Raw genomic sequence first — 27,900 nt, forward strand, 5'->3', positions numbered from 1 at the left:
TGTGTGTATGTATATTGGTACAATGTGCATAGTGTACGTGTATGTATATTGGTAGAGATATATTCATAGTGTACCCCGGTGTATGCATGTCGGTACAGATACACTATTGTGTACCCCTGTGTATGCATGTTGGTGCACTATGCATGGTGTACCCCTGTGTATGTATATTGGTACAGGTATATTCATAGTGTACCCCTGTGTATGTATATTAGTACAGATATATTCATAATGTACCCCTGTGTATGTATATTGGTAAAGATATATTCACAGTGTACCCCTGTGTATGCATGTTGGTACAGATATATTCACAGTGTACCCCTGTGTATGCAAATTGGGTACAGATATATTCATAGTGTACCCCTGTGTATGCAAATTGGGTACAGATATATTCATCGTGTACCCCTGTGTATGCATATTTGTACAGATATATTCCAGTGTTGCAGCCAGGAATTTTAAACCAGGGGACACCGTATCCCACTGTCATTTATTTTGGGGGACATTTTGCACATTTTGGGGACAACATGCGGCAATTGTCATTCAAATTTTATATTATTTTGAGAAAGAGTTCCTTAAAGGTGGAGCCTCCCTTTGAAAGGATGCAAAGCTATGGCGGCGTTCATTGTGTAAATGGACACCAAACAGGCAACACGCGGGCACACGCTCCAGAAAATGCCCTTTCTAGTTTTTCCCGGCCGCAAAATCGCAGACAGACTGCAAAGCGGTCAGTGTGAAGTTGCTGCGGATCGAACTCTGAGGTTACATTTAAAGTCTAACCCGTCTGGAAGACAATGTTTAGGAAATTCGAGCATTTGTGGTGGGGAATCAAGACCGTTGGCGATTTGAACTGATGATCAATCAAACAATTGTATAAACTCTGTTTGCAGGATTAGCAAAAGGTGACAATAGGTTGAGATCAGTTTGTGTAATTAATGTTATAGAAATCAAACATCGTACTGGCCAAATGTTTGACTGGGAGGAGAACTCCACTAATGCAAGAACCTGGGATTGAAAAGTGCTGCTCACTCCACTCCAATTTTTTTTTTCTTAAGAACTTTAATACTTCAGGAACAACAAGAAGTCTACTGACCCTAAAACTAACAATAACCCTGACCCTAAACCCCTCCAAAAGTTGTATTTGATGTGCTTCTTCCAAGGAAAATCAGAGATTAAAGGAACTTCTAAGTGGTGGTGGCGCGGGGGAGATTAAAAGAACTCTTGCATTATTTTGTAAAAAATTAGTTTCACACACAAAAAAGTATAGTATTGAGACCACATCTTTGCTTAGATTTCAAGCAAGTACACTGTATCTGCCAATTAGAACTCAGTCAGACTGCAAGCAAGCTATGATATCAAATGCAGCATTCTAATTACTTTAAAATCATAGTTCCAAAGGACGTAAGCCTCAAAATAATCAAAGGTAATTGTCAGTAACAGATATTACTTTCAAAATACATCTAACACAGTTTACTCATGAGTGCACTCAAGGTGACCCACAGTACACAAGTTTGCTGAACAATAGGTTCCGTATGGGGACATTGTCACAAGGGCACATCCTGGCTGCAATACTGATATTCATATTATACCATGGTGTCAAATAAAGGAATCAACAGATATTCCTGTTTTCTACAACTGCCATTTGGCAACCAACTTTTTTCTTTATTAGAACATCATTGGTGACATGTTAACATCAGCAAGCAAACATATCAATGAAATCAACAAGAGCTAAGTTACAGTCATAGATCCAACATGCAGATCTTTGCTATCAAATGTTGTCACAACATTGAAAACTGTGTCTAACATCTACATATTGAACAAAAACATTCTCAGAAGAAACTAAGTATAAACATGATGATTGAATTTTAGAAGGGTTTCATAAACCAATACAGACATGTTATATACTCTTTGCATTAAAGGGGTATTAGCTATGACTTTCCACTGTAATTGCAATATTCTGGTTCTATTTTTCAACTGCTGTTCATTGTCCTACTTCTGATGTCTTGTTAAAATGCCAGCATTCTGATTGGCAACATAGTCTGCATATATCTCATGATCATTGTTGTTATTAAAACAAGCATTCTTGAAAACTTGAATTTAATTGTCAACAAGTACAATGCTGACTCTACTTATGTAGGTTAGGATTTGAAGCATAAACTTTAGTTGATACGTTGAACTTGTATTGAAAAAAATAGACGAGAGTTGTAGCTAATGGAGCTTTAATGTAAGCCTGACAACAGTGCCTCATCATGGCAATGTATAAACCTTGATAACACTTTCATGAATATGTGCACATTACATGGGTGAAAATATTCTCACTAGCAAAACAACTGAACAATTACAGTAACAGATCCATGATCTTTGCTATCCAGTGTCATCTTGACAAATCTACACAGTAAAAATACTGCAATTATACGGTGTCGCTCAAATTTGATCAGAATTGGTACATACCAGTATGGGTACCAAAGATCAACAATAAATGTTGTTTCTATCTGTTCAGTGCAGGAAAATTCTACGTTGATGTTATGACAATGATTTCTGCACAGTACAACCAGAAAAACAACAAGAAATATTTAAACCAGAAAAACAAGAATGACAAAAGTAACTAAGGTTTAAAACTTTAGGTACTGGAGGTCAACTTTAGCAACATGCATAGCAGAAAGGCAGCTAGCCCCCTTACTGCCTTAGTTTGACCATAGATGGTCTTCCTCCCCTCTACTGACAGTCTTCCTCCCCTCTACTGTCTATGGTTTGAGCAGGCCTGTTAATATGTAACAGTTCAATGTTATATGTTAAAAAAAAAATTGATGAAACACAGCATGTATCATCCTCCTCATAATGTCTTAGTTATCATGCCAGTGTTTAAATAGGAAAGACCCAATTAACAAATTGGAGTACACGTGTCAGTCCCTTATTTGTCAGGACACAAAAAATGTTCCTGTCTTTCTAATACTTAATAAACAATGTTGGGAGTTATTCCTAACATAAATCTCCACCTTGTTGGATATCATATGTACGTCACACATGGGCCGAATCATGGACAATGTTTCACACCATTTAAAAGCTGATTGTACATTTTGAATTATACATTAAGCATACAAATGTTTAATTCCTTTGAATCCAGTTTCTTACGTGGTCCTTGATAACATGCCATGACCGCTGACGAAGAGCTGGCTCTTCTTGAATTGCTCTCATACAATCATCTTTCCTTGGGAGTGTACGCTCTGCATAATTTTTCCTAAGGGCACGTTGTATGGCAGTTTCTTCTGCATGTGTCCACTTAACGTGCTTCTTGGGTCTTCTGATTTTGCATACTCGTGTTTCACCTGGACAATGATTAATTAAAAGTAACGTTATTGTTATTTTAAGACCTGCCTATAACAATATGGGTTAAAGTCGACAGAAGTATTTTCAGTTCGGCAGCTATCATATCAAAGCCCTTGCAGTATGTGAAATTCCTAACACAAAAGTCTGATTCATGCACAAAAAATAACACCAAAATGGTACTAGTGCATGACCACAGCAGCAGAAAAAAAGGTAGAAATGTTGATCATTTCTTTGTGTGGGTACATTTCATTGATGATATTACTTGATGATAATTTCAGACTTAGGTCTACATGAACAAAAGCCTAACAACTATGACAACAACAGCAGAAATTAGCAATTTCAAATAGCTTGAGAAGCCCTTAGAGCTGCAAATATGCAATATGATGATCTCAAAATATCTTCCCTCTGATATTCTTTCAGAATATAACCCATTACAGGAAGATTAAAAATGGACACAGTCATCAGTGTCAGTATTTGCATGTCAAATCAAGTTTTTTTGGTCATTTTAGATTTCTTGCCAGTTTCAAAAACAACAAGTCATTGACAATGACATAGTCCCCACTTGTAACAGGAGTATTAATCTTGATGGGGCAGGGAAATGAGGTCATTAAGAAGTATCACTGGAGTGTATATGTTCAGATCTATGGACACATAGGTCTATGTCATTGTTCCCAATTTGAAACAAGAGGCATGTCTAAGTTATGGTTCTAAAACGGGAAAAAAGATCAGACCTCTAGCTGTATTGGCCTGCCAAGAAATACATATGTGCATAATAAATGAGGTACAAGATGTGACATCTTAAGGTCTATTATCCTATCAAAATTGAAGCGTAAAGAACTTGTGGTTACTGAGTTATGCATATATATGCATATTCAAGGTCAAAGGTCATCAAGGTCACGTGACATTTTGTCAAAAAAATTGTATTGCTAAGTTATCCATATATACCAAAAATCAGACCACTAGCTCTATTGGCTCGCTCAAAATTAGATATGCACATAATTAATGAGGTAAAATATGTGGCGTCATAGGGTGTCCCATCATACCATATATGAAGGGTGTACATTAGTGATTACTGAGTTATGGACAAATATGTATATTCGAGGTCAAAGGTCACCAAGGTCACGTGACATTTTGTCAAAGTGTCTGGGATATCTGCGTGAACGGATTGACTCACATGGATGGACTCACAGACTGACATGACCCAATCTATGAGCCCCCCGGACTTTATCTGTGGGGACTAAAAACTGTGTCACTGCATCCTTTTTGCAATATGAATACGATGAGAAACTAAATTTTTATTTTTCTTGGCCTTATACATGGGAGTCTATGGACTTCCTTATACATGGGAGTCTATGGACTGCCTTATACATGGGAGTCTATGGACTTCCTTATACATGGGAGTCTATGGACTGCCTTATACATGGGAGTCTATGGACTGCCTTATACATGGGAGTCTATGGAGGTGAAAACTAAAAAGTTCTCTAACATGGCCAAATTTGATCGCATTGGGAAACAAATTGACGTGCATCTGTATGAGGTAGGGTACTATCCTTGTACCAAGTTTGAACGAAATCGCTCCAGGCGTCTTTGAGATATCTGCGTGAACGGACGGACGGACATGACCAAACCTATAAGTCCCCCCGGACGGTGTCCGTGGGGACTAACAAATATCCAGGTAATATGTGCTACATTGCTCACAGCTTTACAGTTGCTGAACAAAAGATACGCAAAACAATGCAGATAAATTGATCATGAAGGTACAATTATTCATTTACTAATTCTTTCTAAATCTTTACTGCACAAACAATGAAACTCCTGAAATGGTGGAAAAAACATAGTGGTTGCTGAAATACACGTGTGTCAATTTGATGGTGTCTTTTCATAAGTCTTTGGCTTGTTACACTACCTGTGCTATGCTAATTGTGTTCAAGTGACTTGTGCTGCAGGCTAAGGTGTTAATATATGCAGAAGAACACATTATGATACCAGTAATCCTTACAATGTAGGTTGTTTGATCTTTGCCAAATTTGCCGGCCTCCAGGGTCTATGATCAGTACATACTCATGTACATACATACGCATAACAGACAACTGAAGAGACTGACTGATAGTCCAACAGACATAGATTCTCCTTTTTCAACTGTTTTATGATTACCTCACAAACTACCAACCATGTTTGACGGATGGTATCTCCGTATCAAATAACAAGAAACAATGATAGCTGGGAGGCTCACCTAAGCCAGCTTTCTTTGTACTTGGTTAGCAAACTCAAATGAATAGAAAAATTTAGATATAAGTTCAGGAAACTTTCAAAGAAACTTACTGGCCAAAATATGACATCAACATGAATGTTAGGTACAGGAAAGCAGCAAGAAAAATAAGAAATAGAACAAAGTAAAAACACTTGGAACGTCTTGCATGCTGCTGTATTGCCTGACGGTGTCCTCTTTCATTTGAAGACCCTACAAAAAAAATTATCCCAAATAAATCACGATATGGGGAGCAACTACAGTAAAATCGATCTTCATGGACACCTATCTCTATTAATTAGGAGACATATTTGTATAAACAAGTTTTTGACAGGCTTACATTTATAAGTTCAATAGAATTTGACCTTCCTCTGAAGGAGACTTGCCATTTAAAAGGATGTCATAGACACGTTTCCTTAAAGCCCCCTTTCAATTATCAGATTTATCTAACATTATTATTTACTTGCCAAACTACATACAAATTAAAGTACAACATAGGAAACATTAAGCTTTTAAAAAACTGCAAGGTGGCACTGTATTTTACATGGAGAATTTGGCCAAACTTCACAATTTTGCACTAGTTGGATTGTCTTACTCTGAACCATATTACAGTAAACTAAAATTGGAGACAAGTATGACAGACCATTGAAGATTTCCTTTTAAAAAGAGTTGACATATTGTCTAAGTGATATGGCAATAATATACATGTATTTATAATGCACACTAGTTAATTGCAGTTCAATTACAGATTTTCCCTAAAAACTTCAAAAGAATCATATCCAATTTCACTTGTATATCCATCTGTATCATACAATTAACACAAACGTTATGTTTACAGGGCTCGAAATTAGCGGTAGTCCCGCGTCCACAGACTACCAACTTTTCTCAGGGACTACCAAAATCCGTGAAATGGTAGTCCACACGGACTACCAAAGCCTGAGACCTGAAATTCAGTCAGTACTTGGCATGCCATGTCCGGTCCGTTATTTTGGGACGAGCTAAATGCAGGGCTAAATGCAGTCAAACCCAGATGGACATAGAAAGGCTAGAGTTGACTTCGTTATGCAAATTACGAAGACCACCGTGCAGTGGAACTTTGCAATAAAGTTTCAATATTTGAACTCTGACATACTTGAATGACAGGCACAGAAAATGATGGTCAATGGAAACGCATTTTCATTGCATTTAACAGGGACGGTGATTTTGATCATAATGTATCAATCACAATTACACGAAAATTATGCCTCCTCCCTACACAAAGCCCATGGTCTATTTTTAGCCCTGCTACAGTATGTCTCAGTGCGGAGAAAAATGTGTCGTTGTCATGACGACTATCAAAGTTTGCATACAACTCTGAGAGTGAAAAGGGTTGTCCATAGGTCACCAAACTTTTGAGTATCACTATCGTCCATGTACCTGTTTCCATGGGTATTAAAGGTGTGCAATATTCACATCAAATGACTAGAAAATTCACTTTATGGGCAGAATCTTGAAAAATAGCCTTTTCTTGTGTAGTTCACGTAAAAAAAGATATCCCTGAACTAAAATATGCATGGGCTACCAACCACTGTTTCTGGACTACCAACTTCAGAAAATGGTAGCCCAAGTGGACTACCAGGGAAAAAAGTTAATTTCGAGCCCTGGTTTAAGCAATAAAGCTGTGGTAATTACAAGGAGATTTTGACCAGTTCTGGACATATATGCACGAGCGATAACGAGTGCACAGAGTTTTATCTAGACTGTGCAATTGCGCGATTCACATCCTTTGGTGTGCTGCCAATCATACGTAGGAGCAAATCATCGCGCACTGCTCTGAGATGGTTGGCAACAGTCTCTTGGAGGGACCGTTGGCTGGCATATCAAATATCATCGGTGTCACACTTCAATGCATTTGACCCGTTATAAGCATCTGTTGGTGTGGCACCAGGCATTGTACACAATCTAGCGAGAACATTTATGAAAGGGGCAAATTTTGGTTTGATTTTGATCCTTTTTTGAACTGCTTGAATTAAATGCTGTTGAAACAATACTACATGTTAATTACAATACGCTGATTGTACATACGAAAGCCTGTCAGCCAGTTGATAGTACCATAGTTAGCCCTTGCTGGGTTAGGTTTATGTGTCAACGTTTCCGTACAATTGAGAAAAGCAGACAAACAGATTTTTTTTTGCTTTGTATGCATGTCTATAATATTATGAAAATATGATTCCAGTGGAGAAAATTAACACAAAGAATGGGACTTTTACTGAAATGTTTTCAGTTCAGTGAATGCACACGGCATTTTGAAGAGACTGCATGCTTGCAATGAAAGTCACAAGCAAGCTGTGGTGTCCATGGGTCTAGTTTTTGAATTCAATGAACAGACACTGTCATCGGGCAAATTGTTTCCTGCTGTTAGGGCATATAAACCCATGTATTCAGGTAATAATATATTTTTATTACATACCTCTTCACAGTTAAGGCTGTATGACATTTAGTTACATGCAAGGCTTTCTGAAATAATTTTACTATTATCGACCAGCATCAAACAGATTTTAACGAAAGTCAAAATAGCAGAGCACGCATTGATATTTTACGTCTAGCGTTAAGCGTCTACTTTGACGTCGAAAACGAGGAAGGACTTCACCAGACTGGGTAACTATAGAAACCGGCCAGTACATCGTTCACATGCCCGCTAACTCCCCGGATGACCTGACAAATAGTTATACAACAAGTTCAAGAAAAGGGGGTAGTAAAATACAGCAAACACTACTGATCATGGCTTGGTTTTGTAAGATATATATTCTATTTCCCCTTTCTCTCCCTTTCAGATTTCCTGATATAAAAGTTTAATCCCATGTGTAATGTGTATAGGTTTTTGCCATCATGCTGAGAGCACTATCACAGAGCTCAAGCTCAATGTTTACACTGACGTAAATGAAGTTTCAATCAGCAGAATGTCAAGGCACTTCAAAGAACACTCAAAGACTTTTATGGGTAATTTACAACATTGCTGACCTGGAAATCTGTTCTTTCACAGTAATGGGGAAAATGCTACTCCGGTAATGTACCTGTGATCCGATGACAAAATTATTATTTCAGATTCTTGTATATTGAATGCACTCAACTTATGTTTGTGGCCAGAAGACTTTCATACTTACATCCTTCTGCAGAGTGACCCACGTTATGCTGATCAGCTATCACTTCTCTCAACTCTTCTTCTAAACTCTCCTGCTGTACCTCTCCTGTTCTGTCATCATCTTGAGTCACTGTGGTGTTCTGGCTTACCACTGGCACCTCCTCTTCATTTTCATCACGATCATCTATCAAAACTGAAACCAGTGTAAACAGTACAGATATTGAACTAAAAGTAGGAAGGAATCTCTAAATAAGCCCTGAAGCATATGAAAATGTTCTGGCCTCCTGAAAAATTGCTGGTTTCCTGTATAAGCGACCTGGCAGACAGATGCTTGAACTCTGCTGGTGTATTCAAATACTGATACACGGCATCTTTTTGCAATAAATGTATACAGTAAATATTCAGCGATGTAAATTTCCCCAAAATTTGATATTCTGTTGTTAAGATCACTCGCAGGAACCTGCGTGTCAAATTTTGAATATAATAAGTGACTAAATCAATTTGACCAGAATTTCCTTGAATAAATTGTAGGGACTTTAAAGAAGCCATTTCAAATTCAGGACTTTCAAGCATCATGGGAACCCTGCTAAACAATGTAACACTGCATGTGATAGGTCAAGTTCAAATTATAGCCGAAACACGAGTGACTGGCTAAGTCTTTGAACCGGTACAGCACAGGATATTACCTCTGAGTCATTTAATCAAGATGGCAACCTAATATTAGTGTCAAGGTTACTGAGTATTTGACATCACTTTTCATTTGAAAAAAAAAGTTTCTCATCCCCTGTTATTTACCCAGTGTATGCATAGTGACTTGGTATCATTCACATATCCGTTGTCTGAAATAGCTGCCATGCCATAACATACTGATATGCCACAAAAGAAACTTACCCTCTGTGCCTATTTCGTCAAGAGTCTTGCCTCTGAAGACATTGGTGTCTCCTCTTTCCAGTGACATCAGCAGGCGACTTATTTTGCATACTTGCAGTGTTGCTTCGGGTAGCCTATAGTAGTTTCGATGCACATTAATATCGTGTCCAAGGAAACCTGCGAGAACATCAAGTTCATTATTACTCAGATTCATGAACTGTGAGACTGTCGCCACATGCTTTCTCAGGTTTGTTGATGTCAGTCTTTCTGGATTTGATGCACCACAACTACGAGCATAAAGTCTGAGGCACTGATCTCCGCGCTGGCACTCCTTTGAGTTGTACTGTCTTGCAAAGACATACGGGTTCTCAGGATGCACACTGGCCTCCTCTCTCATATCACAGAGCAGATTTACAGAGTCTTTGAGTCTTGGAGGCAATAAAACTGGCACATTTCTTCCCCGCTTTCCTGGAATTTCAATCCTTGTCAGTTGACGACACAGTGACTTTTCAAGAGGTGTGAGACTCTGATTTACTTCTTCATCTTCTCCAACGCTGTTCTTGTCTTTGTTTTCTTCATATGTTTTCAACAGCATTCTTGAAACTTCTCCTTCCCGACGTCGATTAAATAATATGACTTGAGCCAATGTTGCTTTACACAGTGATGCCCATGATGTTTCAACTAATGTCTTCTCTTTCAAATTCCTAACAGTGTTGTCTATTATGTCATTCAACCTATTGTTCAACTTCATGACATCTTTCGTCAATGGCAGAAGTTTTGATTTGTTTGACCTTCTTGACTGAAGTGTGTGGACTGCATTGCCTGAGATTTGGTTTTCCCATTCAAGGTTATGAAGCTCAATGTACCTGTTAGCTTGCTCTTCATTTTCTTTGGACTCTGTTTGTATAGCTTGACTGACGGCAATCTGCGCACATGATTTCAGGTAGTAGCCAAGCTTCAAGGCAAGAGATGGGGTTGTGTAAGTTCCATTTTCTTCATCATACCCTGCAAGACACCGAACTGCCTGTACAACTGTACTGAACTTCGATGGGTTTATTACGTCCTGTAGGTGTACTATTGAATTATCTAATTCTCGTAACTTTATCAGCAAACGTCCAAGTGCTCTGATGCGCTCTGATACTTGAACCTTTATATTTCTCAAGTGGGCATTACGATCATAGGCTCTTGTAGCACATTTCATTATCAAAGGGTCATTTCTTGCGACTATGATTACATCATCTTGCATCATATGCGGCAACACCTTTTCTCTGATTATTTTGCTAGTACCATGTGCAACTGGCATTAGATATGATGCTGCTTTCTGGTATCTTCTTCCTCTCTTTTCTGTGCTTTGGTCAGTTTTCCTTTCTGCCAACGGACACTTATTTACATGTTTCCCTATTACATTCTTTGAGAAAAGTGCAAGGCAATGCGGACACGGCAAGTAATCACCACCAGTTTTCGTAGTTTCACAACCTGGTCTTCTGTATGGGACTACATCTCCAATACCAGTTTTGGTTACTTGATAATTATGGTCATAGTTACCCCTGTTCTTCAGTTTCTTCAAATGCTTTAATCTCTCTTTTGAACTCTTCTGAAAGCTGAATGCTTGAGCAACTGCTGCTTCTGCTTTATGTCTTCTTTCGAAATGTCGATACAAATGACCAATTTCTTTCTTACAGTACACACAAAAATGCTTCCTGTCCCATATCCTTTTGCCAGACACATAGGCTTTCGCTTGTTTCACACCAACGGTCCGCCTTCCTAATTGACCGAATTTTCTTGATACTTGAGCTTGAGTTGACTTAACTGTTTTCCTTGTATTGCTATACCCACTTGTCGATGATGTGGTAGAACTCAGATTAGTATGTGGCTGGGTATCTGAATCAAGTGTCTCAGACTCTGATTGTGAAGGTTGATAGTCTGGATCAGCAATACTATCTTGGTCATGGTCGTTGTCAGTGTCAATAACACTGTATGGTTGAACAACTGCCATTGGAGTTGCTGGCTGGTCATAAGTCACACTATACTTCTCCACAATTGCACTTTCAATACTTTTAGAAACATCAGAGACAGAGTTTGGCATGTAAGCACTTTCAGAAATGTTTGGCACGGGGAACGACTTCACAGTGCTATCAGAAATGACAGATACAGGGTTTAACACTATAGTGTCTTCAGGAGGGCTGGATACAAGGTTTGACTTGACAAGGCTTTCAGAACCACAGGATAGATGGTTAGGGATGACGGTACCTTCAGGATTGTTGGATACAGGGTGTGACTTGACAAAGCTTTCAGGAATACTGTGTGCAGGGTTTCGCATACCATTGCCATCAGGAATGCTGGATTCAAGGTTTGACTTGACAAGGCTTTCAGACCCACCAGATACAGGGCTTGGCATGACAGTACCTTTAGGAACGTTGGATACAGGGTGTGACTTGACAAAGCTTTCAGGAATACTGGGTGCAGGGTTTGGCATAACATTGCCATCAGGAATGCTGGATTCAAGGTTTGACTTGACAAGGCTTTCAGACCCACCAGATACAGGGCTTGGCATGACAGTACCTTCAGGAACGTTGGATACAGGGTTTGACTTGACAAAGCTTTCAGGAATACTGGGTGCAGGGTTTCGCATACCATTGCCATCAGGAATGCTGGATTCAAGGTTTGACTTGGCAAGGCTTTCAGACCCACCAGATACAGGGTTTGGCTTGACAGTACCTTCAGGAACGTTGGATACAGGGTGTGACTTGACAAAGCTTTCAGGAATACTGGGTGCAGGGTTTGGCATATACTTGCCATCAGGAATGCTGGATTCAAGGTTTGACTTGACAAGGCTTTCAGACCCACCAGATACAGGGTTTGGAATGACAGTACCTTCAGGAACGTTGGATACAGGGTGTGACTTGACAAAGCTTTCAGGAATACTGGGTGCAGGGTTTCGCATACCATTGCCATCAGGAATGCTGGATTCAAGGTTTGACTTGACAAGGCTTTCAGACCCACCAGATACAGGGCTTGGCATGACAGTACCTTCAGGAACGTTGGATACAGGGTTTGACTTGACAAAGCTTTCAGGAATACTGGGTGCAGGGTTTCGCATACCATTGCCATCAGGAATGCTGGATTCAAGGTTTGACTTGGCAAGGCTTTCAGACCACCAGATACAGGGTTTGGCTTGACAGTACCTTCAGGAACGTTGGATACAGGGTGTGACTTGACAAAGCTTTCAGGAATACTGGGTGCAGGGTTTGGCATATGCTTGCCATCAGGAATGCTGGATTCAAGGTTGACTTGACAAGGCTTTCAGACCCACCAGATACAGGGTTGGAATGACAGTACCTTCAGGAACGTTGGATACAGGGTGTGACTTGACAAAGCTTTCAGGAATACTGGGTGCAGGGTTTCGCATACCATTGCCATCAGGAATGCTGGATTCAAGGTTTGACTTGACAAGGCTTTCAGACCCACCAGATACAGGGCTTGGCATGACAGTACCTTCAGGAACGTTGGATACAGGGTGTGACTTGACAAAGCTTTCAGGAATACTGGGTGCAGGGTTTGGCATAACATTGCCATCAGGAATGCTGGATTCAAGGTTTGACTTGGCAAGGCTTTCAGACCCACCAGATACAGGGCTTGGCATGACAGTACCTTCAGGAACGTTGGATACAGGGTGTGACTTGACAAAGCTTTCAGGAATACTGGGTGCAGGGTTTCGCATACCATTGCCATCAGGAATGCTGGATTCAAGGTTTGACTTGGCAAGGCTTTCAGACCCACCAGATACAGGGCTTGGCATGACAGTACCTTCAGGAACGTTGGATACAGGGTGTGACTTGACAAAGCTTTCAGGAATACTGGGTGCAGGGTTTGGCATATACTTGCCATCAGGAATGCTGGATTCAAGGTTTGACTTGGCAAGGCTTTCAGACCCACCAGATACAGGGTTTGGCTTGACAGTACCTTCAGGAACGTTGGATACAGGGTGTGACTTGACAAAGCTTTCAGGAATACTGGGTGCAGGGTTTGGCATATACTTGCCATCAGGAATGCTGGATTCAAGGTTTGACTTGACAAGGCTTTCAGACCCACCAGATACAGGGTTTGGCATGACAGTACCTTCAGGAACGTTGGATACAGGGTGTGACTTGACAAAGCTTTCAGGAATACTGGGTGCAGGGTTTTGCATACCATTGCCATCAGGAATGCTGGATTCAAGGTTTGACTTGACAAGGCTTTCAGACCCACCAGATACAGGGTTTGGCTTGACAGTACCTTCAGGAACGTTGGATACAGGGTGTGACTTGACAAAGCTTTCAGGACTGTTTGATTCAGGACCAGACTTGACACTTAGTCTAATGTTTTTAGGAATGCTGAATACAGAATTTGATGCGAGGCTCTTCTCATGGGTGCCAGCTACAGGTTCTGACTTAGCACTGCTTTCTGCACGACTGAGTAGGTGGTCTGATATGACACTGCTTTTAAGCTGCAGAGATACAGGGTTTGATTGAATTGGTATCATACCGGTAGTAATGTCAGTAACTCTTTTGGCAGAAACCCTTGGAATAACAGCTGGCATGCACTGCTTCGTTTTCACAGTTGGATGTGGCGCATCACTTGTAAGGCCTGTATCTATCCTGATAGGTTTAGATGACATATCGGCTGCCAAGGAGTCCATGCCACCTTGTTTGCCCAGAGAGACTTCAGAACTCTGCAGAAAGAATGAATTATGAGGTCAGCTTACTAAAATATAATGTTCACATGCCCTGACTGAAGGGGATGGATTATTTTCAATCTTCCTAGTATTGGTAATTACTTGAAATGAATTGAAATTTCCAGATGTCAACCTAATGTGTTATGGCTGCTTCTTAAATATAAATATAATGCCAATTAATGGTATAAAGCAAATAGGAAATTGGCCGGGGGGCTTTCCTTATTGTTTTCTACTGTTTGGACATAGGGCAAGAATAAACCGTAAAGCAGTGCTATTCAGCAGAAGTATCAAATTATATGCTGTCTGTTTGACATAGAGTAGAAAAGGCAAACTATATATCAGGCTAAGGTTACTGAGCAGATAAATTTGTGGATTACAGGGCTTGACAATTTTTTTCCAGTTCACTTGTCCGTCGGACAAGTGGATTTTTAATTTCACTTGTCCTCTCAAAATTTTACTTGTCCTCCATTTGTAATAATCAAGACCAAAATACTTGCGACGAATTCCGTAGCAGCTTTCAGGGCTTTCTTATTTTGGTAATTTTCGCCGATGTTGACGCCGATTTTTCTCAAAAGTTTACATTGAAGTAGGCCTGCGTACGGTCTGTGTGTTCCCGGCGTTATACGGCCTCCACCACAAGAGGCGGTATAACGCCGGGAACACACAGATCTGTACGCAGGGCTTACATTAAATTTGAAGGTACATATCATACATCGGCTTCCTGTGTTTGGCAAGCATAAATGCCGTCGTAAAAAGATTGGTCAGTTTCTGTCGCTGGTCGTCGTCATTCGGTTCACGCATTGCGAGTGCATGCGATCGGGGTGTTGGCAAGTGAATCCGTATCGGGCTCAGTGGGACCCACAAAATTTCCACAATCATTGTCCCCGTCACGATCTCATCTGCGATGCGCCAAACAGTCCAAATGCGGTTGACTAAACTCGTGAGACCTTATCGATTCAATGCGAAACATGTCGCATCCGTCAAGAAAAGCATTTCGCTTGGTTTGGCCATGGAGGTAGTCTCTTCCTACCTCCATGGTTTGGCAATGATGGGGTATTTGAGACACGCGACGTACAGAACATTTTGGAACCGTCATATTTCAACCAAGGCTACTGTGCTTTCCATTTCGGCAGATAACATCTACGGCGTTTTTCCTCATCAAAACGCTTATGTTTAGATCTTTTGTCAGAAACATCGTTCTAATCATCACATCGAGTCGTCGATTCTCAGACGATGGCGCTGTCGTAAATCATTGCAACGTCGTTTCTCAGAGTTACACAATGCCCATCGTCGTAAACTATGCGCCTCTTTACGGCAACAGCTTTGCTGGTTTTTGCGGAGGTCTGCGCAACTGCGGAGCGGAAATTACGCTCTGGCTCGCGAAAATGCACAATGCCTTGTTTGCGTTAGTGGAAATATTACCGTAAAATACTCATATTTACAGCGATCACTCCACAAACTATCTGCCAACAATGTTCGTCTACTTCGCGAGCTGCATAAATGATTTTGAAGTACTGCACGGTCGATCGCCGATAAGCAATATGATTGGGTTTTGCAATTTTTACCTAATTTGTTGGGGCGGAGCAGTCAGCATACAACAAAGAAATGCTGTTTACGCAAATTTAAGCGACTTTTTTAATTGGACGATGAAACAATTTCATGTCGATCATCGAAAAATTGCAACATCGTGTGAGTCGGCAAGTGAATCGCAGAAGAACGTCACAATTGTATCTAAAAAAGTCAGTGATTGACATTTATTTTGTGTGAACGACAACGCAAATCGGGCGACACATGCACAAACCGCAACTTGGGTTCGCGTTGATTGCGCCAGAAGTTGTATAAACAACTTGTCCGGCGGGCGACCAGATTTTATTTTTGACTTGCCCGAACGTAAATTTCACTTGTCCCGGGCGTCGGGCGATAGGAATTGTCAAGCCCTGGATTATAACAAATGGTTTTGTCTTCTTCTGATGCGAGACACTCATATCTGACTTTACTGATCACAAAGACTACTGTAAAACAGGGACTACCCAGTGTAATATGTAAATTTGATTTTGAAATGCTATACTATAGAGGAGCTTTCAACAAACACATTACATCTTACTGAGGACTTGCATACAATCTTAGCCTCTGCAAAAATAAAAATATTCTGATGTAGAGCACACTAGTATATTTTAGGTTGACTATGGTCATTTATCATGAAAACATTTACACTCTGGGCATGTTCCTCAGATATGCATATACTGAGTATGCACATTTTCTGCTGACATAAACTGAAAAACAAAACATATCTGTGATGATACTTGCTCTGATGAATAGCTGGAATGAGTGTTGGTTGCAAGTACAGTAATTGAGCTATAAAAGGAGCATCAATGGCTGTGATTTTTGACAACTTTTTCTCATTAGTTCTGAGACTCACCACTGTATGGTCATAGAAAGCTTGAATCTTAAGGAAGGTTTGAATACACTCTTCACTTTGAGGTCTTTCCAATGGGTCAATAGCAAGCATATTCAATATTAGACCTGACATCAGCTGAGGGAATTCACACACATGTCCAAGGTTGTAGCATCCTTTTATGATGTTGTCTCTGAGACCCTGTAAATCGTCCTGAAAAGGTGAAGTTGACTGGAATGGGTGATGTCCTCCGCTCATAAGATAATATAGTATGCAGCCAGCAACCTACAAGAAACATTTATATTACTAATTCCTTAAGATTTCTGACCAGCAGAAAATACATCATGATATTTCTGTATGTGAGGGGTCAATTTAAGATTCAGACTCAGACCCTTATTTTACTTAGTCAGCTGCAGCCAACCAGTGTGTGAAATTAACCTGAAATGCATGCTGGTCCGAAGGACCAATAGCAAAGGGATTCTGCTGGTCCTTCTTGATGTATGTTGGTCCAACAAAAAACTGACAAAAGAAACCCTTTAAAAATATACTTTCAATTGAAAATAACTGGTAACATGGTACACTATCAGTCTCCCCTACTCTGGTGTTGTTATAAAATATTGATACAAATAAATGAACAAATATACACTTTAAAATTTAATTTTGTATTGCTCAATAATATATGCCAATACTAGAGGTTGGTATTACCTAGAAACAGATCTCTATGGGAAAAGGTTTCATAGTTCATTCCAAAATTAACATAGGGAAAAGTCTTTCAGTTTTCATTCCAAATTAATATGAGAAAAATTATATCATCAGTCCTCATTTCCAATTAACATGGGAAAAAGTCTGTTTTCATTTCAAATTTCAAAATTTTTGGGGAAAAATCTTTCAGTTTTCATTCCAAATTAAGGTAATATGCACCTCGAAAGTGAAAGACTTAAACTTTTGCTCAGACTTTCCTCAGTGAAACTTTCAACCATTCTCTTACCATATCAAGAATAAAAATCAGGGGTCACCGTGCAAACTTTGGTACTAGAGAGACAAATAACTTGCGATTTCTTGATATTTGAAATCCAAAATGGCCGCCATCCCTGTATTTACTCTATGGGAAAAAATAAAATTTTTGATTTTCGAAAAACTAAGACGGTGAAAACTTTTCTTTCGTCGAGAGCTTCAAAATGAGCCCCCACAAGTGGTAGGTCAGAAGAAAAATGATAAAATTTGAAGGCCCGAATTTCTGTCCCCGAGGTGCGTTCTACCTTAATATGAGAAAAATTCTTTCAGTCCTCATTTCCAATTAACATGGGAAATAGTCTCAGTTTTCATTTCAAATAAACGTGGGTAAAGTCTTTCAGTTTTCATCTCATATCTCTACTACGTGGGAACAAATCTCCAGTTTTCATTTACATCATCAGCTATTTCAAACAGATCATGGGCATGATCATCCTCAGAGCAGCTAGAGTCTCCAAACTCAAAGTCAGATGCATAGCCTGATTCTACATCAGTATCCCGATCAGCACACTCAGTAGCAACTGCATTTGCAGCATCTGCCTCCTTTTGCACAGTTTCATGTGCTCCTGAGTAGATGTAGATGCAGTGACCGTCACAGCATCTGCCATCAACTCCTTTTTTAAGGCGAGAGGAGCCATCCAGACAAAGTCTTTTGATGGACGGTTATTCATACATATGGCATGGGCATTACGGAATAGATACTGAGATAACAGTTTTGTGAAGACTGCACTGTTCATTTTTGCAGTGTTACCTCAGCTGTGGCGCATTGTGTTTCTTAGCGTGTTCCACGGTGCTTTTATGAACCTCTGACTGACTGTATGAGGCTAAATTCGAGTGTCTAAAGTTGTTAGTGCCAACCACAAACAGACCCTTAGTTCAAAAAACGCCACATTGGTAATCACCCTACTTGATAAGCTCCACATCTCTGACAGCAGAGCTAAAAACTATTGTTATGCTCTGTAATGTGACTATTCTTCAATCTTTTACTTTTTCAAAATTAGAAAAAGCATCAATTTCTGAAGAAGCCCTTCCAGGCTGTGCACTACTTTCATATAAATAAGCTATTTTTCTGTATAACTTGACAGTATTTTCAACGTATTTTGCAGCTATGTGGTTGTCAAACACATACATGGAAATAAAGTGAAGGTACAGTAGAGTCACATACAATGCTGCTGTACATAAAATGTATTATCTTGAATGCTTATGCAAACATCAATTATTACCTGAACATCGGCTGACTTTTTGTACATAAAATTACATCCAGAGAAAAATGCAACACAGGTTTCGGAAGCCATCCATGCGCATGTACCAGCTACACATGTTGCTAGAGTTGTTTTCCCAAGGTCGAGACGTTTACTTATGCCAAAATCAGCTATCTTTAATGTTCCATCAACATCTACATAAAAAGAGAATGAATTGTATCAGCAAGACATTGCAGCTATTATTTTTCTGCAAGATCAAGTATCATATACAGTATGTGCAAAGGCAAAAATTAAAGTCATGATACATCACAATTCGATAAAATAAATGTATTTAATTAACACTTTTCCTGCCAAGTCCATATTTCACCATCAGGTCAAGGTGGTTAAAATTAATGAAACACAACATATTCCATATGATGTATTTTAACATAGTACTGTACATTTGAAGGCTGATGAAAACATAAATACTGTAAACTTGATTTTTTTTGGACCAAAGATGCTATAACAGACTAAGCCAAGTGGGTGAAAATATGTCATGTTTTGGCATAAAAAGTCAGTCTACTACCAAAAATGGGAAAAATTGCCCCAAAACACAATTATGCAAATTTTACCACCATTTCAACAAACTACAGTGACGTCACTCCTATGAACCTCCACACCAAGTTTCAATTCAATGGGTCTTGTGGTTTCAGAGAAGATTGTTTTACCAAAAATGGGGGAAAATAATTCATGAAAAATATATTAACTCCACATGGAGAAGATCTTTTAAGGTCTACCTAAAGTACTTGCAGACCAATTTTTAAAGCAATCTGACATGAGAATTTCAAGTTTATCATTTTTCACATTTTTCCAGCTAATTTGCACATTTTTTGGCAATGATAACTTCATTTGAACAATTTCCCATCTACAGCCCATCATCCATGTACACATCAAATATCAAGGTGAAATGTGCAGCGGTTTTCAAGTTTTTGATGTTGACGGACACACATACATAGATCTAAATATGCACAATACATACATGCATACATACAGACTTATCCTTGCTTATGAGAAAAGCTTCCATTCCTACTATAAATATATATAGCATATGGATATTGTGCTAAAACTAAAAATATGTCAATTTCACCACAATTTGAAAAATTCTGTCTGAAGTCAGTCCTGGGAATCTCCATACCAAGTTTCAAGCGAATTGAACTTGCAGTTTCAGAGAAGATTTTTGACCAAAAAGTGGCATTTTTGATCTTATTTGCAAATTTTTGACGAAAATACTCAAAAATAAAAAGGACCGGCCTTCTATCCATCATGCATATACACTCCAAATATCAAGTCTGGAGGTAATGCTGGTCTCAAAATATTTGAGAGGACATACATACACATACATACCGTACAAACATTCAGACATGCATACATACAGATACCATCAACTTTAGCTTGTACAATAGTATAAGCTCACATTGATATACCAAATGCGAGCTATAAACAACCAGTAATTTTAGCATACATACTAAACTTGGTTTCATGTAAAAAACACTAAAAGCTTGGTAGCACAGCTTGCGATAAATTTCCACACTTTATCAGAAGGTACCAACTTATTTTGGCAATAAATTTTCAAAAAACCAAGCTGGAGAAATCATGAGTTACCAATCAATTTTGCTGGCTCTCAATGAAACCCCTGAATCCAAAACAGTTTTATCACTATCTCATAAAAATCTCATTCAGTCAACCATGTTTATAGGATAGCCTATTTCTACAAGTAAATCAATGTAATTATATCGGTGAAACATGTATTGTGAGTACCCTCACCTATTAAAAGGTTCTCCGGCTTCAAATCTCGATGAATGATTCCCATTTGATGGAGCTCATTTATTCCAGTTAAAAAGTCCTTGCACAGGGAAAGACGTCTGTTCACCGTCAATGGCAATTTACAAGGAATTCTCCCTTCAATTAGATCTCTGGCATTTCCCTCACATAACGGTGTCACAAAATATGTGAAGTCATCATCTTCTTCAACATGCACTTGAGGCAGAACATTTTTGACAGTAGCTGAAACATTTGCCTCAGATAACAATCTGAATATATGAAGTTCGTCCTTCAGCACCGCATCACTTTCCACTCGCTTGATAGCTACAGCAAGGTCTTGATATAACCCCAGGAACACCTTCCCCCTGCTTCCTGCTGCAATGAGACAGCTTTTGTGGTATTTTATCGCATTGAGCTCCTTCAAATTCTTCAAATTTCTTAGGAATGAAAGTTTTTCACTCCATCTACCACCCTAAAATAAAGCAGAAAGAGCAATGGCATTACTCAGTTACCAAAAAAAGAGGATATTCATTTTCCCTAAATGTTACTATAAATACATGTCAGATTTTTCACTGAACATTAGCCTCCTCAGTTTAAAAATTATAGTATTCACAACACAAGTGAAACTATTCTAAATTCATTTTACTTTGATTAAAATTTGTCACTTCATCTCTAATTCCTAAGAGTACTTTTATTAATTATTGAAAAATTAAAACATTAGAAAATGATTAACAGAAATAAAGTTACTGCACAAGGAATATCCCAAAATATACTAATGCAACACCATTCTTAGAAGCTAAAAACTTTGAAGAGCCTATGTACAGTTTGTATGAACTTACCGTTGCAGGATATGGCCCATGCGGAGAAACAACTGGGGAAGCTATTTAAAACAAAATGGAAATAAATAAATCAGTAATGCATCAATTTATCTTAGGAGTCCAAACACTAATGTATACAAGTGCATTTTGATACAATATGGATGGCAAAAGAACCAACTCAAGAAGGCCATATTTTTAACATCATACTCATATACCACATGTCCATAATGTGCAGTCTGAAAAACTGGGCTAACTGACCATTTTTGGCTACAACACCAAGAGCTAGTAAGAGGTCTGAATTGCTAAAACCTGGCTTTAAATAAACAGTACTATGAAGCATGTGCCTTAGCTGCTACTTCTGTTCTTTTGATATTTTTTACAAGTTGTATATTTATATGTACCTGGTGTCATATGCCACTTCTGACACTGTTTGATTTCATCTTCATTGGTTGAGGTTTTTTCACAAATGTCACATCTGAATTTCCTGGTCTTTGCAGCCTGCTTATTCAAAGGGAGTGGGGGGTAAGCAAATTTTTTTCTAAATGTCCTTTAGGGGAGGCAGTTACCCAATACAAGTCTTTTTCACCAACTTCAAATCATGCAATTTGGCTTAAATCATAGAAAACATGTTTTTGTAGGGCTTCCTGAACTCCCTCTAATTTGAATCATGTAAAGACATCGTTTTCACCGAACTTTTTCAGCAAACTGCAGACAAGTCCTATTGACCGTAGTGAGTATTAAACTGATGCTCAAAGCAAACAAAAGATATGCAAATATACAGTTGGTTGTCATAATGTCAAAAGGTAATCAGTGCTTGTACCCACCCCTACGATAATGATTTAGACCTGTCTCAGTCTAGAGGGTGCTGTTTTTCCCATTATTCAAATTACTGGGAGTTCAGGAAGCCCTACAAAAACATTCGTTTTCTATGATTTTAGCCAAATCGCTTGATTTGAATTTGGTCGCAACGACTTGTATTGGTTGACAGCCTCCCCTATAGAACATTAAGACAAAAATTTCACTTACCCACCCGTCCCTTTCACAGAAAAAATATGAAACAACTTGTCAGTAAAATCACAACAACAGCCTGCACAAGGAAACCTTTGATTTATAGGACAAGCATTGCTATATGGCCACATCAACAATTAGTACAGACTCTCTATATTGCAAGGTGAGAGCAAGTAGGGCTGCATTTTCCACTTCAATTTCAAAGATGTTAAAAAATGTTCAAGTTGACATGTAGATATTTATCCATACAAATTAGGTTGCACCCTGCTTTAAGAGAAGGCACATGTTTACAGAACATTACAACGAAGGATCCACATATCTGATAAGCTTTGTGTCACTGACAGCGGAGCTCAAAATGAAATTTAGTGCATTCTCAGAAGATCATAGGTAATCACTGGTGGTTTGAACATTAATTCAATTGCTACTGTAACACTTCAAATAAAATAATGACTGTGTTTCCTTGGTAACTTAAGTGTTTTCGCTAGGGTTGGGGAACATAGGCAAGTAATTTCTGAACCTTGGTAACATTTTTACTGTCTCCAAATAGGACTGCATTGACATGCCCTGGGGAACCCAGGTAAAATTTACCTGCTTATCAGAGTTTCAGCAAATACTTGTCACTGTCAAAAATGCGCAGGTTATAAACAGCAAAAGTAGCATTTTTTGAGTAACCTACCCCAAAGCTAGCCAATATGTAAAGCCTTGGTAAACTTCTCCACTGTAATGCTGGGTACCTACCCCACCCCCAGCTATCAGAAAAATGCTTACCAATTTTGACAATTAGAACAATTTTCCTTTCTGGCCAAGTCTACAGATCGAATCTGGTATCTGTTCATTATCAGTCTTCTTACACATTTAATACACATTGTGTGCCTACAGGCCATTAACAGGGTCACCACACTGGTTAATGATCCATCATGAGTCATGCACGCCCCTCTGACACCTTTCTTTTGTGTTTTGCGAAGAGCTAAAATTCTGGCAGCTTCCACACGTCTCCTCACTTCCTGCACTTGTTTTAATCTCTGCTTTAGTTGGGCCCGAATTTCATCCTTCTTTGCAAGCTCAGGTTCAAAAGCATCAAATTTGTTCTACAATAATAAACATAATAGTAAACTTGCGAATAGTATCCGATTTGATACTCAGTTCCTGACCTCTATGCGGTTTATGTATTTATATCTATTCTGTATGGTATGGCCCAATAATAATCTTGAACGTTGTATAAATAATACCTGTCTCTATAAAAAGTTTAATCAATGTACTTGATGGAACAATATTAAATTATTTATAAATCGAGCACTTTCCTTCCCTTTTAATGGAGAAGTTCATCAGGGCTGATTTTTACATATGTGTTAGCTTTTGGGCTGGTTATTCAATATGCACCACTTTTGCTGTTCATAACTCGCATATTTTTAACAAAAACGGCCAAAAAATAACAGCGGAAGTTGCATTCTAGGGCTTCATCAACTTTTCTGAATTTTGATTCATGGGGAAAAGCTTCAAGTTAGGTGCTTTCATCACGTGATATGGCAGAGACCATTTTCCAATGAATATGGCATTGTTCATCATCCACATTCACACCACGTTGTGCGTATTTGTGAGATAGTGAACAACAATGACATAACCATTGGAAATGGTCCCTCACATATCATATGATGAAAGCATCAAGCTTGGCGCTTTTTTCCAGGAATCAAATTCAATGAAGTTGATGAAGCCCTAGAATGCAATTTCCGCCACTATTTTCGGCCATTTTTGTTAAAAATTGCGCTTGTCATAAATGGCGAAAGTGATGTTTCTTGAATGAACAACCCTTTAGCTAGCACATATGTATAAATACTGTCAAGGGCACTGCGCTCACATTAAGTTTGGATTGGTCCATTTAAGAAATATTTAAACCAGACAAGTCATTGTTGATGACACAGTCCCCGCTTGTCCATTTTGTTATTATCTTTGGTGTCTAGGTAGCTGTGGTCTAGGTAGCTGTGGAATGACATTGATGCAACGGGTGCATCAGGCCTGTGACTTGCATAATAAAGTAATCTGAGGAACGTTCAATAAAATTGACCTATCTCTGCCGGTAATGACCACTGAAGGAACTTTTGATTACATCACACATAACGATGCCCTCACTGCCTCTAGTATCATGATGGCACATACTATACACATGGTTTGGAGAAATGGTATGGGATCGGGTATGTTGTTGTAATCAGCCATTTCGGATCATATAATGAAACAAATTCATGTGCACAAGAATGCAGCCATATCACGTTTAAACAAAATCAGTCCATCGAAGGACAGTGACCTATGTTTATGTTTCAAAGACAAAAAAAAATCACACCAAAATTGAAATCAAATGGCTGTATATTGACCATATGGATCATAGCACAAAATTAGTAGACATGCATATGTATGCCATAGTACTTAATCTTTGTACCAAGTCTCAACAACATTGGATAAGGAATATTTGCATATGATTAGCCTCAAAGACATGAAGAAATCCAAAAATGACCATGTGGCAGCGATATTGGGGGAAAATGACAATCTGGCAACCATATTGGAACATACGTCACGAAGTACATTGACATGTATATGCATGCCATAGTGCATGATCTTTGTGCCAAGTTTGGACAAAATCGGTGTAATGACCTGTGAATTAAGCCTCAAAGACATGCAAAATTTCAACAAAATGGCAGTTCTGCAGCTATATTGGCTCCAATCACAAGGTTAATTGATACATGCATATGTATGCCACAGTGCTTTGCCTTTGTGCCATGTTTGAACAAAATCGGTTAAAGGATATTTGAGTTATGGTTCAAAGACATTAAAAAAATCGCAACAAATGGCCGCAACACGCCCATATTGGATCGTATCGCAATATAATGCTACATGTGTATGTAGGCCATAGTGTTATGCCTTTGTGCCAAGTTTGAACAGAATCGGTTCAAGGATGTTTGAGCTAATGGTTCAAAGGCATGAAAAATCGCAAACAAAATGGCAGTCTCACGCCCATTTTGGATCGTATCTCGAAATAATTTGACATGCATATGTAGGTCATAGTGTTATGCCTTTGTACCAAGTTTGAACAGAATCGTTTCAAGGATGTTTGAGTTATGGTTCAAAGACATGAAAAATCGCAAACAAAATGGCCGCCTCATACCCATATGGGATCTTATCGCCATATAATTCGACATGCATATGTAGGCCATAGTGTTATGCCTTTGTGCCAAGTTTGAACAGAATCGGTTCAAGGATGTTTGAGTTTTGGTTCAAAGACATGAAAAATCGCAAAAATATGGCCACCTTGCGGCCATATTGAATCGTATCACAAAATAAATTGATGTGCATCTGTAGGTCATAGTGCTATGCCTTTGTGCCAAGTTTGAACAAAATTGGTTCAGCAGTGTCTGAGAAACGGCAACGGACACACGGGACCCAATCTATAAGTCCCCGCCGGACTTCGTCCGCGGGGACTAAAAACAAGAAATACAAAAGCAAATAAGGTCTACAGCTTAGGTACTGGAGGTCAACTTCTATAGCAACGGAACAAGCAAATTCTACATACATTTGCAAATGTCCATCAAAAAAATCAGCCAGAGAAGGCTAGACAAAAATAAAAGGTGGGAGAGTGGGGAAATAATAATGTAAAAAGGATCTGGTAAAAAAAATAATGCTACCTCATCAGTCTCTACCTCGTCAATCTTCCAGACCCCTCCCCATAATCAAATGTTCCACCCCTTCCTATCGACCATGTTAGAGCTACAATGGGCCAGATAGCAAGAAATATTAAATATATACAACCTTGGGGATTTCCCCAGTCGGTGGTATTATTTGAAGGTACACAGCACTTGGCACTTAAGTTAGTTATAGATAGTGAAATGCCTTCCACTGTGGTGGGGTGTGATTATGACATCTAGAATTATCCAGGATCCAAATTTTTCATCAGTTCTTCTGTTTTACATGAAAAAGTTGCAAACATTGGTCTGCAATAAATAAATTAACCTCAGCTTTGTTCCTCGGATCAAATTTTACTGCATATTGATACCATGCAATCATGACAAAATTATGTTCACAGCCTTCAAAACTGTCTCACAACATATCCTGGGTCATAGGTTATTTAAGGTCACAGACTGAGAAAGTTTACAAGTTTGAGGGTTTCCCAACACTTAGAAGATCCCTTGCTGGAGGATACTCCCTATGCTCCCCTCCTCTTACAACTAGACTCAGTCTTTCACATGCGGTGGCAAGATAAAAGAAATTTAGTCCTGCCTACAGCTGTTTCTGGTTGCTAAAATATGTCACATTTATGCCATTCATGACCACAAGCCCACAAGTGCAGGGGTGAGCAAATAAGTTTTTGAGTCTCTTGCCCTTGGGCTAGTATCCCTCAAAATATCAATAGCCATCGAGCACTTTTGTTGAGTGACTGCGACTAGCCCAACTTCAGTATATGAAGTTCATGGTTTCACTATGTGCTCTCCAAGTGCATAACGTGAGCTAAAAGTAATCTCTTTTCAGTGCAATGCATGCATGGGAGGGGTACATGAATATCTGGAAGATGTACCAATTCATTACGGTTGATAACATTACCTTTTGATGAAAGAAAGCAATAAAGAATGACAAAATACCATATGGTAGAACCGAAGTTCAAGTGACAGAATTGCAAGTAAAAACAAACTTTATTGCAGTAGTTTTAATCTATGGCCCCTGCTCACTAATAGAAGAGTCGTTATGATGTCATATACACCATGATGACGCTATGATGTTTCCTTACTTCAGGATTAAATTCAAGCTTTAATTTCTCTGAACTACGTTTACTTCATCCCTGTGTTGAAATAATAGTGTGATTTTGAACCTGGGAAAAGAATTCTATGTCAGTTAGGCTCGGAAACCGTTTCTTTGTTCACTTCGCCTTTACGCAATGATGTTCTCTATTTCATTTGATGCTGATTGATTTTGCTACTCGTCTAATTTTGCTAACCCATCGACTACTGGGCACCAAAAGTACTTGCCCAGCGGTAAAAATGCTATATACATGAGCTTGGGATAGTCATTGGAGCTACCAAAAGCTCCATGGGCTAGTGGACTTGCTCCACAAAGGTTACAGTGTGACACCAGCAAAGAAGAGAACGTCCTCTCAAGAAGCTTTCTAGGGCCTGCCCTTACTGTATGTTCAGTACAATTCTATTCTTCCTAACATTTTCTCACTGCCTTGTGATACAAAGAACTTCAAATTCACGATCATTGCTTGGCAGGGCTATTGTGTCACTGTGCATAGCATACTTTGGGTAATTACAATGTTTTGTCTGCCTGTTGTTGGCATTACCAGGTGCAGCCATCAACTAAGCTGTTTGTGCAAAAAGGTGTTCGTGCAAAGTTTTTCAGCGGACGGGCAAAG

The 27,900-nt window shown here is 39.0% G+C and overlaps 2 protein-coding genes across 3 annotated transcripts in view; both read right to left on the reverse strand.

Annotated features, from left to right (window-relative positions):
* Window positions 1-1,613: 1,613 nt before the first annotated feature.
* On the reverse strand, window positions 1,614-12,660 carry LOC139129054 (uncharacterized). The gene is made up of 3 exons (XM_070694726.1): window positions 9,582-12,660; window positions 8,713-8,883; window positions 1,614-3,320 (listed from the first exon to the last, which is right to left on the reverse strand). Exons 1-3 carry the CDS (start codon window positions 12,658-12,660, stop codon window positions 3,100-3,102), a joined length of 3,471 nt encoding a protein of 1,156 aa, XP_070550827.1. The 3' UTR covers window positions 1,614-3,099.
* Window positions 12,661-12,840: 180 nt separating this feature from the next.
* Window positions 12,841-27,900, reverse strand: part of LOC139129055 (uncharacterized) — a 33,131-nt gene continuing 18,071 nt past the window's right edge. The window contains exons 7-12 of one of the 2 annotated variants that reach the window (XM_070694728.1): window positions 21,902-21,998; window positions 21,522-21,562; window positions 20,686-21,154; window positions 18,904-19,076; window positions 16,694-16,882; window positions 12,841-14,271 (exon numbers count right to left, since the gene is read on the reverse strand). In XM_070694728.1, the coding sequence (XP_070550829.1) occupies window positions 12,841-14,271; window positions 16,694-16,882; window positions 18,904-19,076; window positions 20,686-21,154; window positions 21,522-21,562; window positions 21,902-21,998 (2,400 nt within the window). Of the gene's footprint in view, window positions 14,272-16,693; window positions 16,955-18,903; window positions 19,077-20,685; window positions 21,155-21,521; window positions 21,563-21,901; window positions 21,999-27,900 lie in introns of both variants that reach the window. The other variant, XM_070694727.1, reaches the window with a different exon arrangement.

The sequence above is a fragment of the Ptychodera flava genome, unplaced genomic scaffold (assembly GCF_041260155.1).
Source record: "Ptychodera flava strain L36383 unplaced genomic scaffold, AS_Pfla_20210202 Scaffold_87__1_contigs__length_454918_pilon, whole genome shotgun sequence".
NCBI lineage: Eukaryota > Metazoa > Hemichordata > Enteropneusta > Ptychoderidae > Ptychodera > Ptychodera flava.

Bases quoted from the DNA above. Each gene is read 5' to 3' on its own strand.
- LOC139129054 (XM_070694726.1), bottom strand. From the start codon at position 12,660: ATGCGAAACCCTGCACCCAGTATTCCTGAAAGCTTTGTCAAGTCAAAC. The intron at 8,884-9,581 runs GTAAGTTTCTTT...CACTGGTTTCAG, and splicing joins TGACGAAATAGGCACAGAGG to TTTTGATAGATGATCGTGAT. The intron at 3,321-8,712 runs GTAAGTATGAAA...ATCATTGTCCAG, and splicing joins GGGTCACTCTGCAGAAGGAT to GTGAAACACGAGTATGCAAA.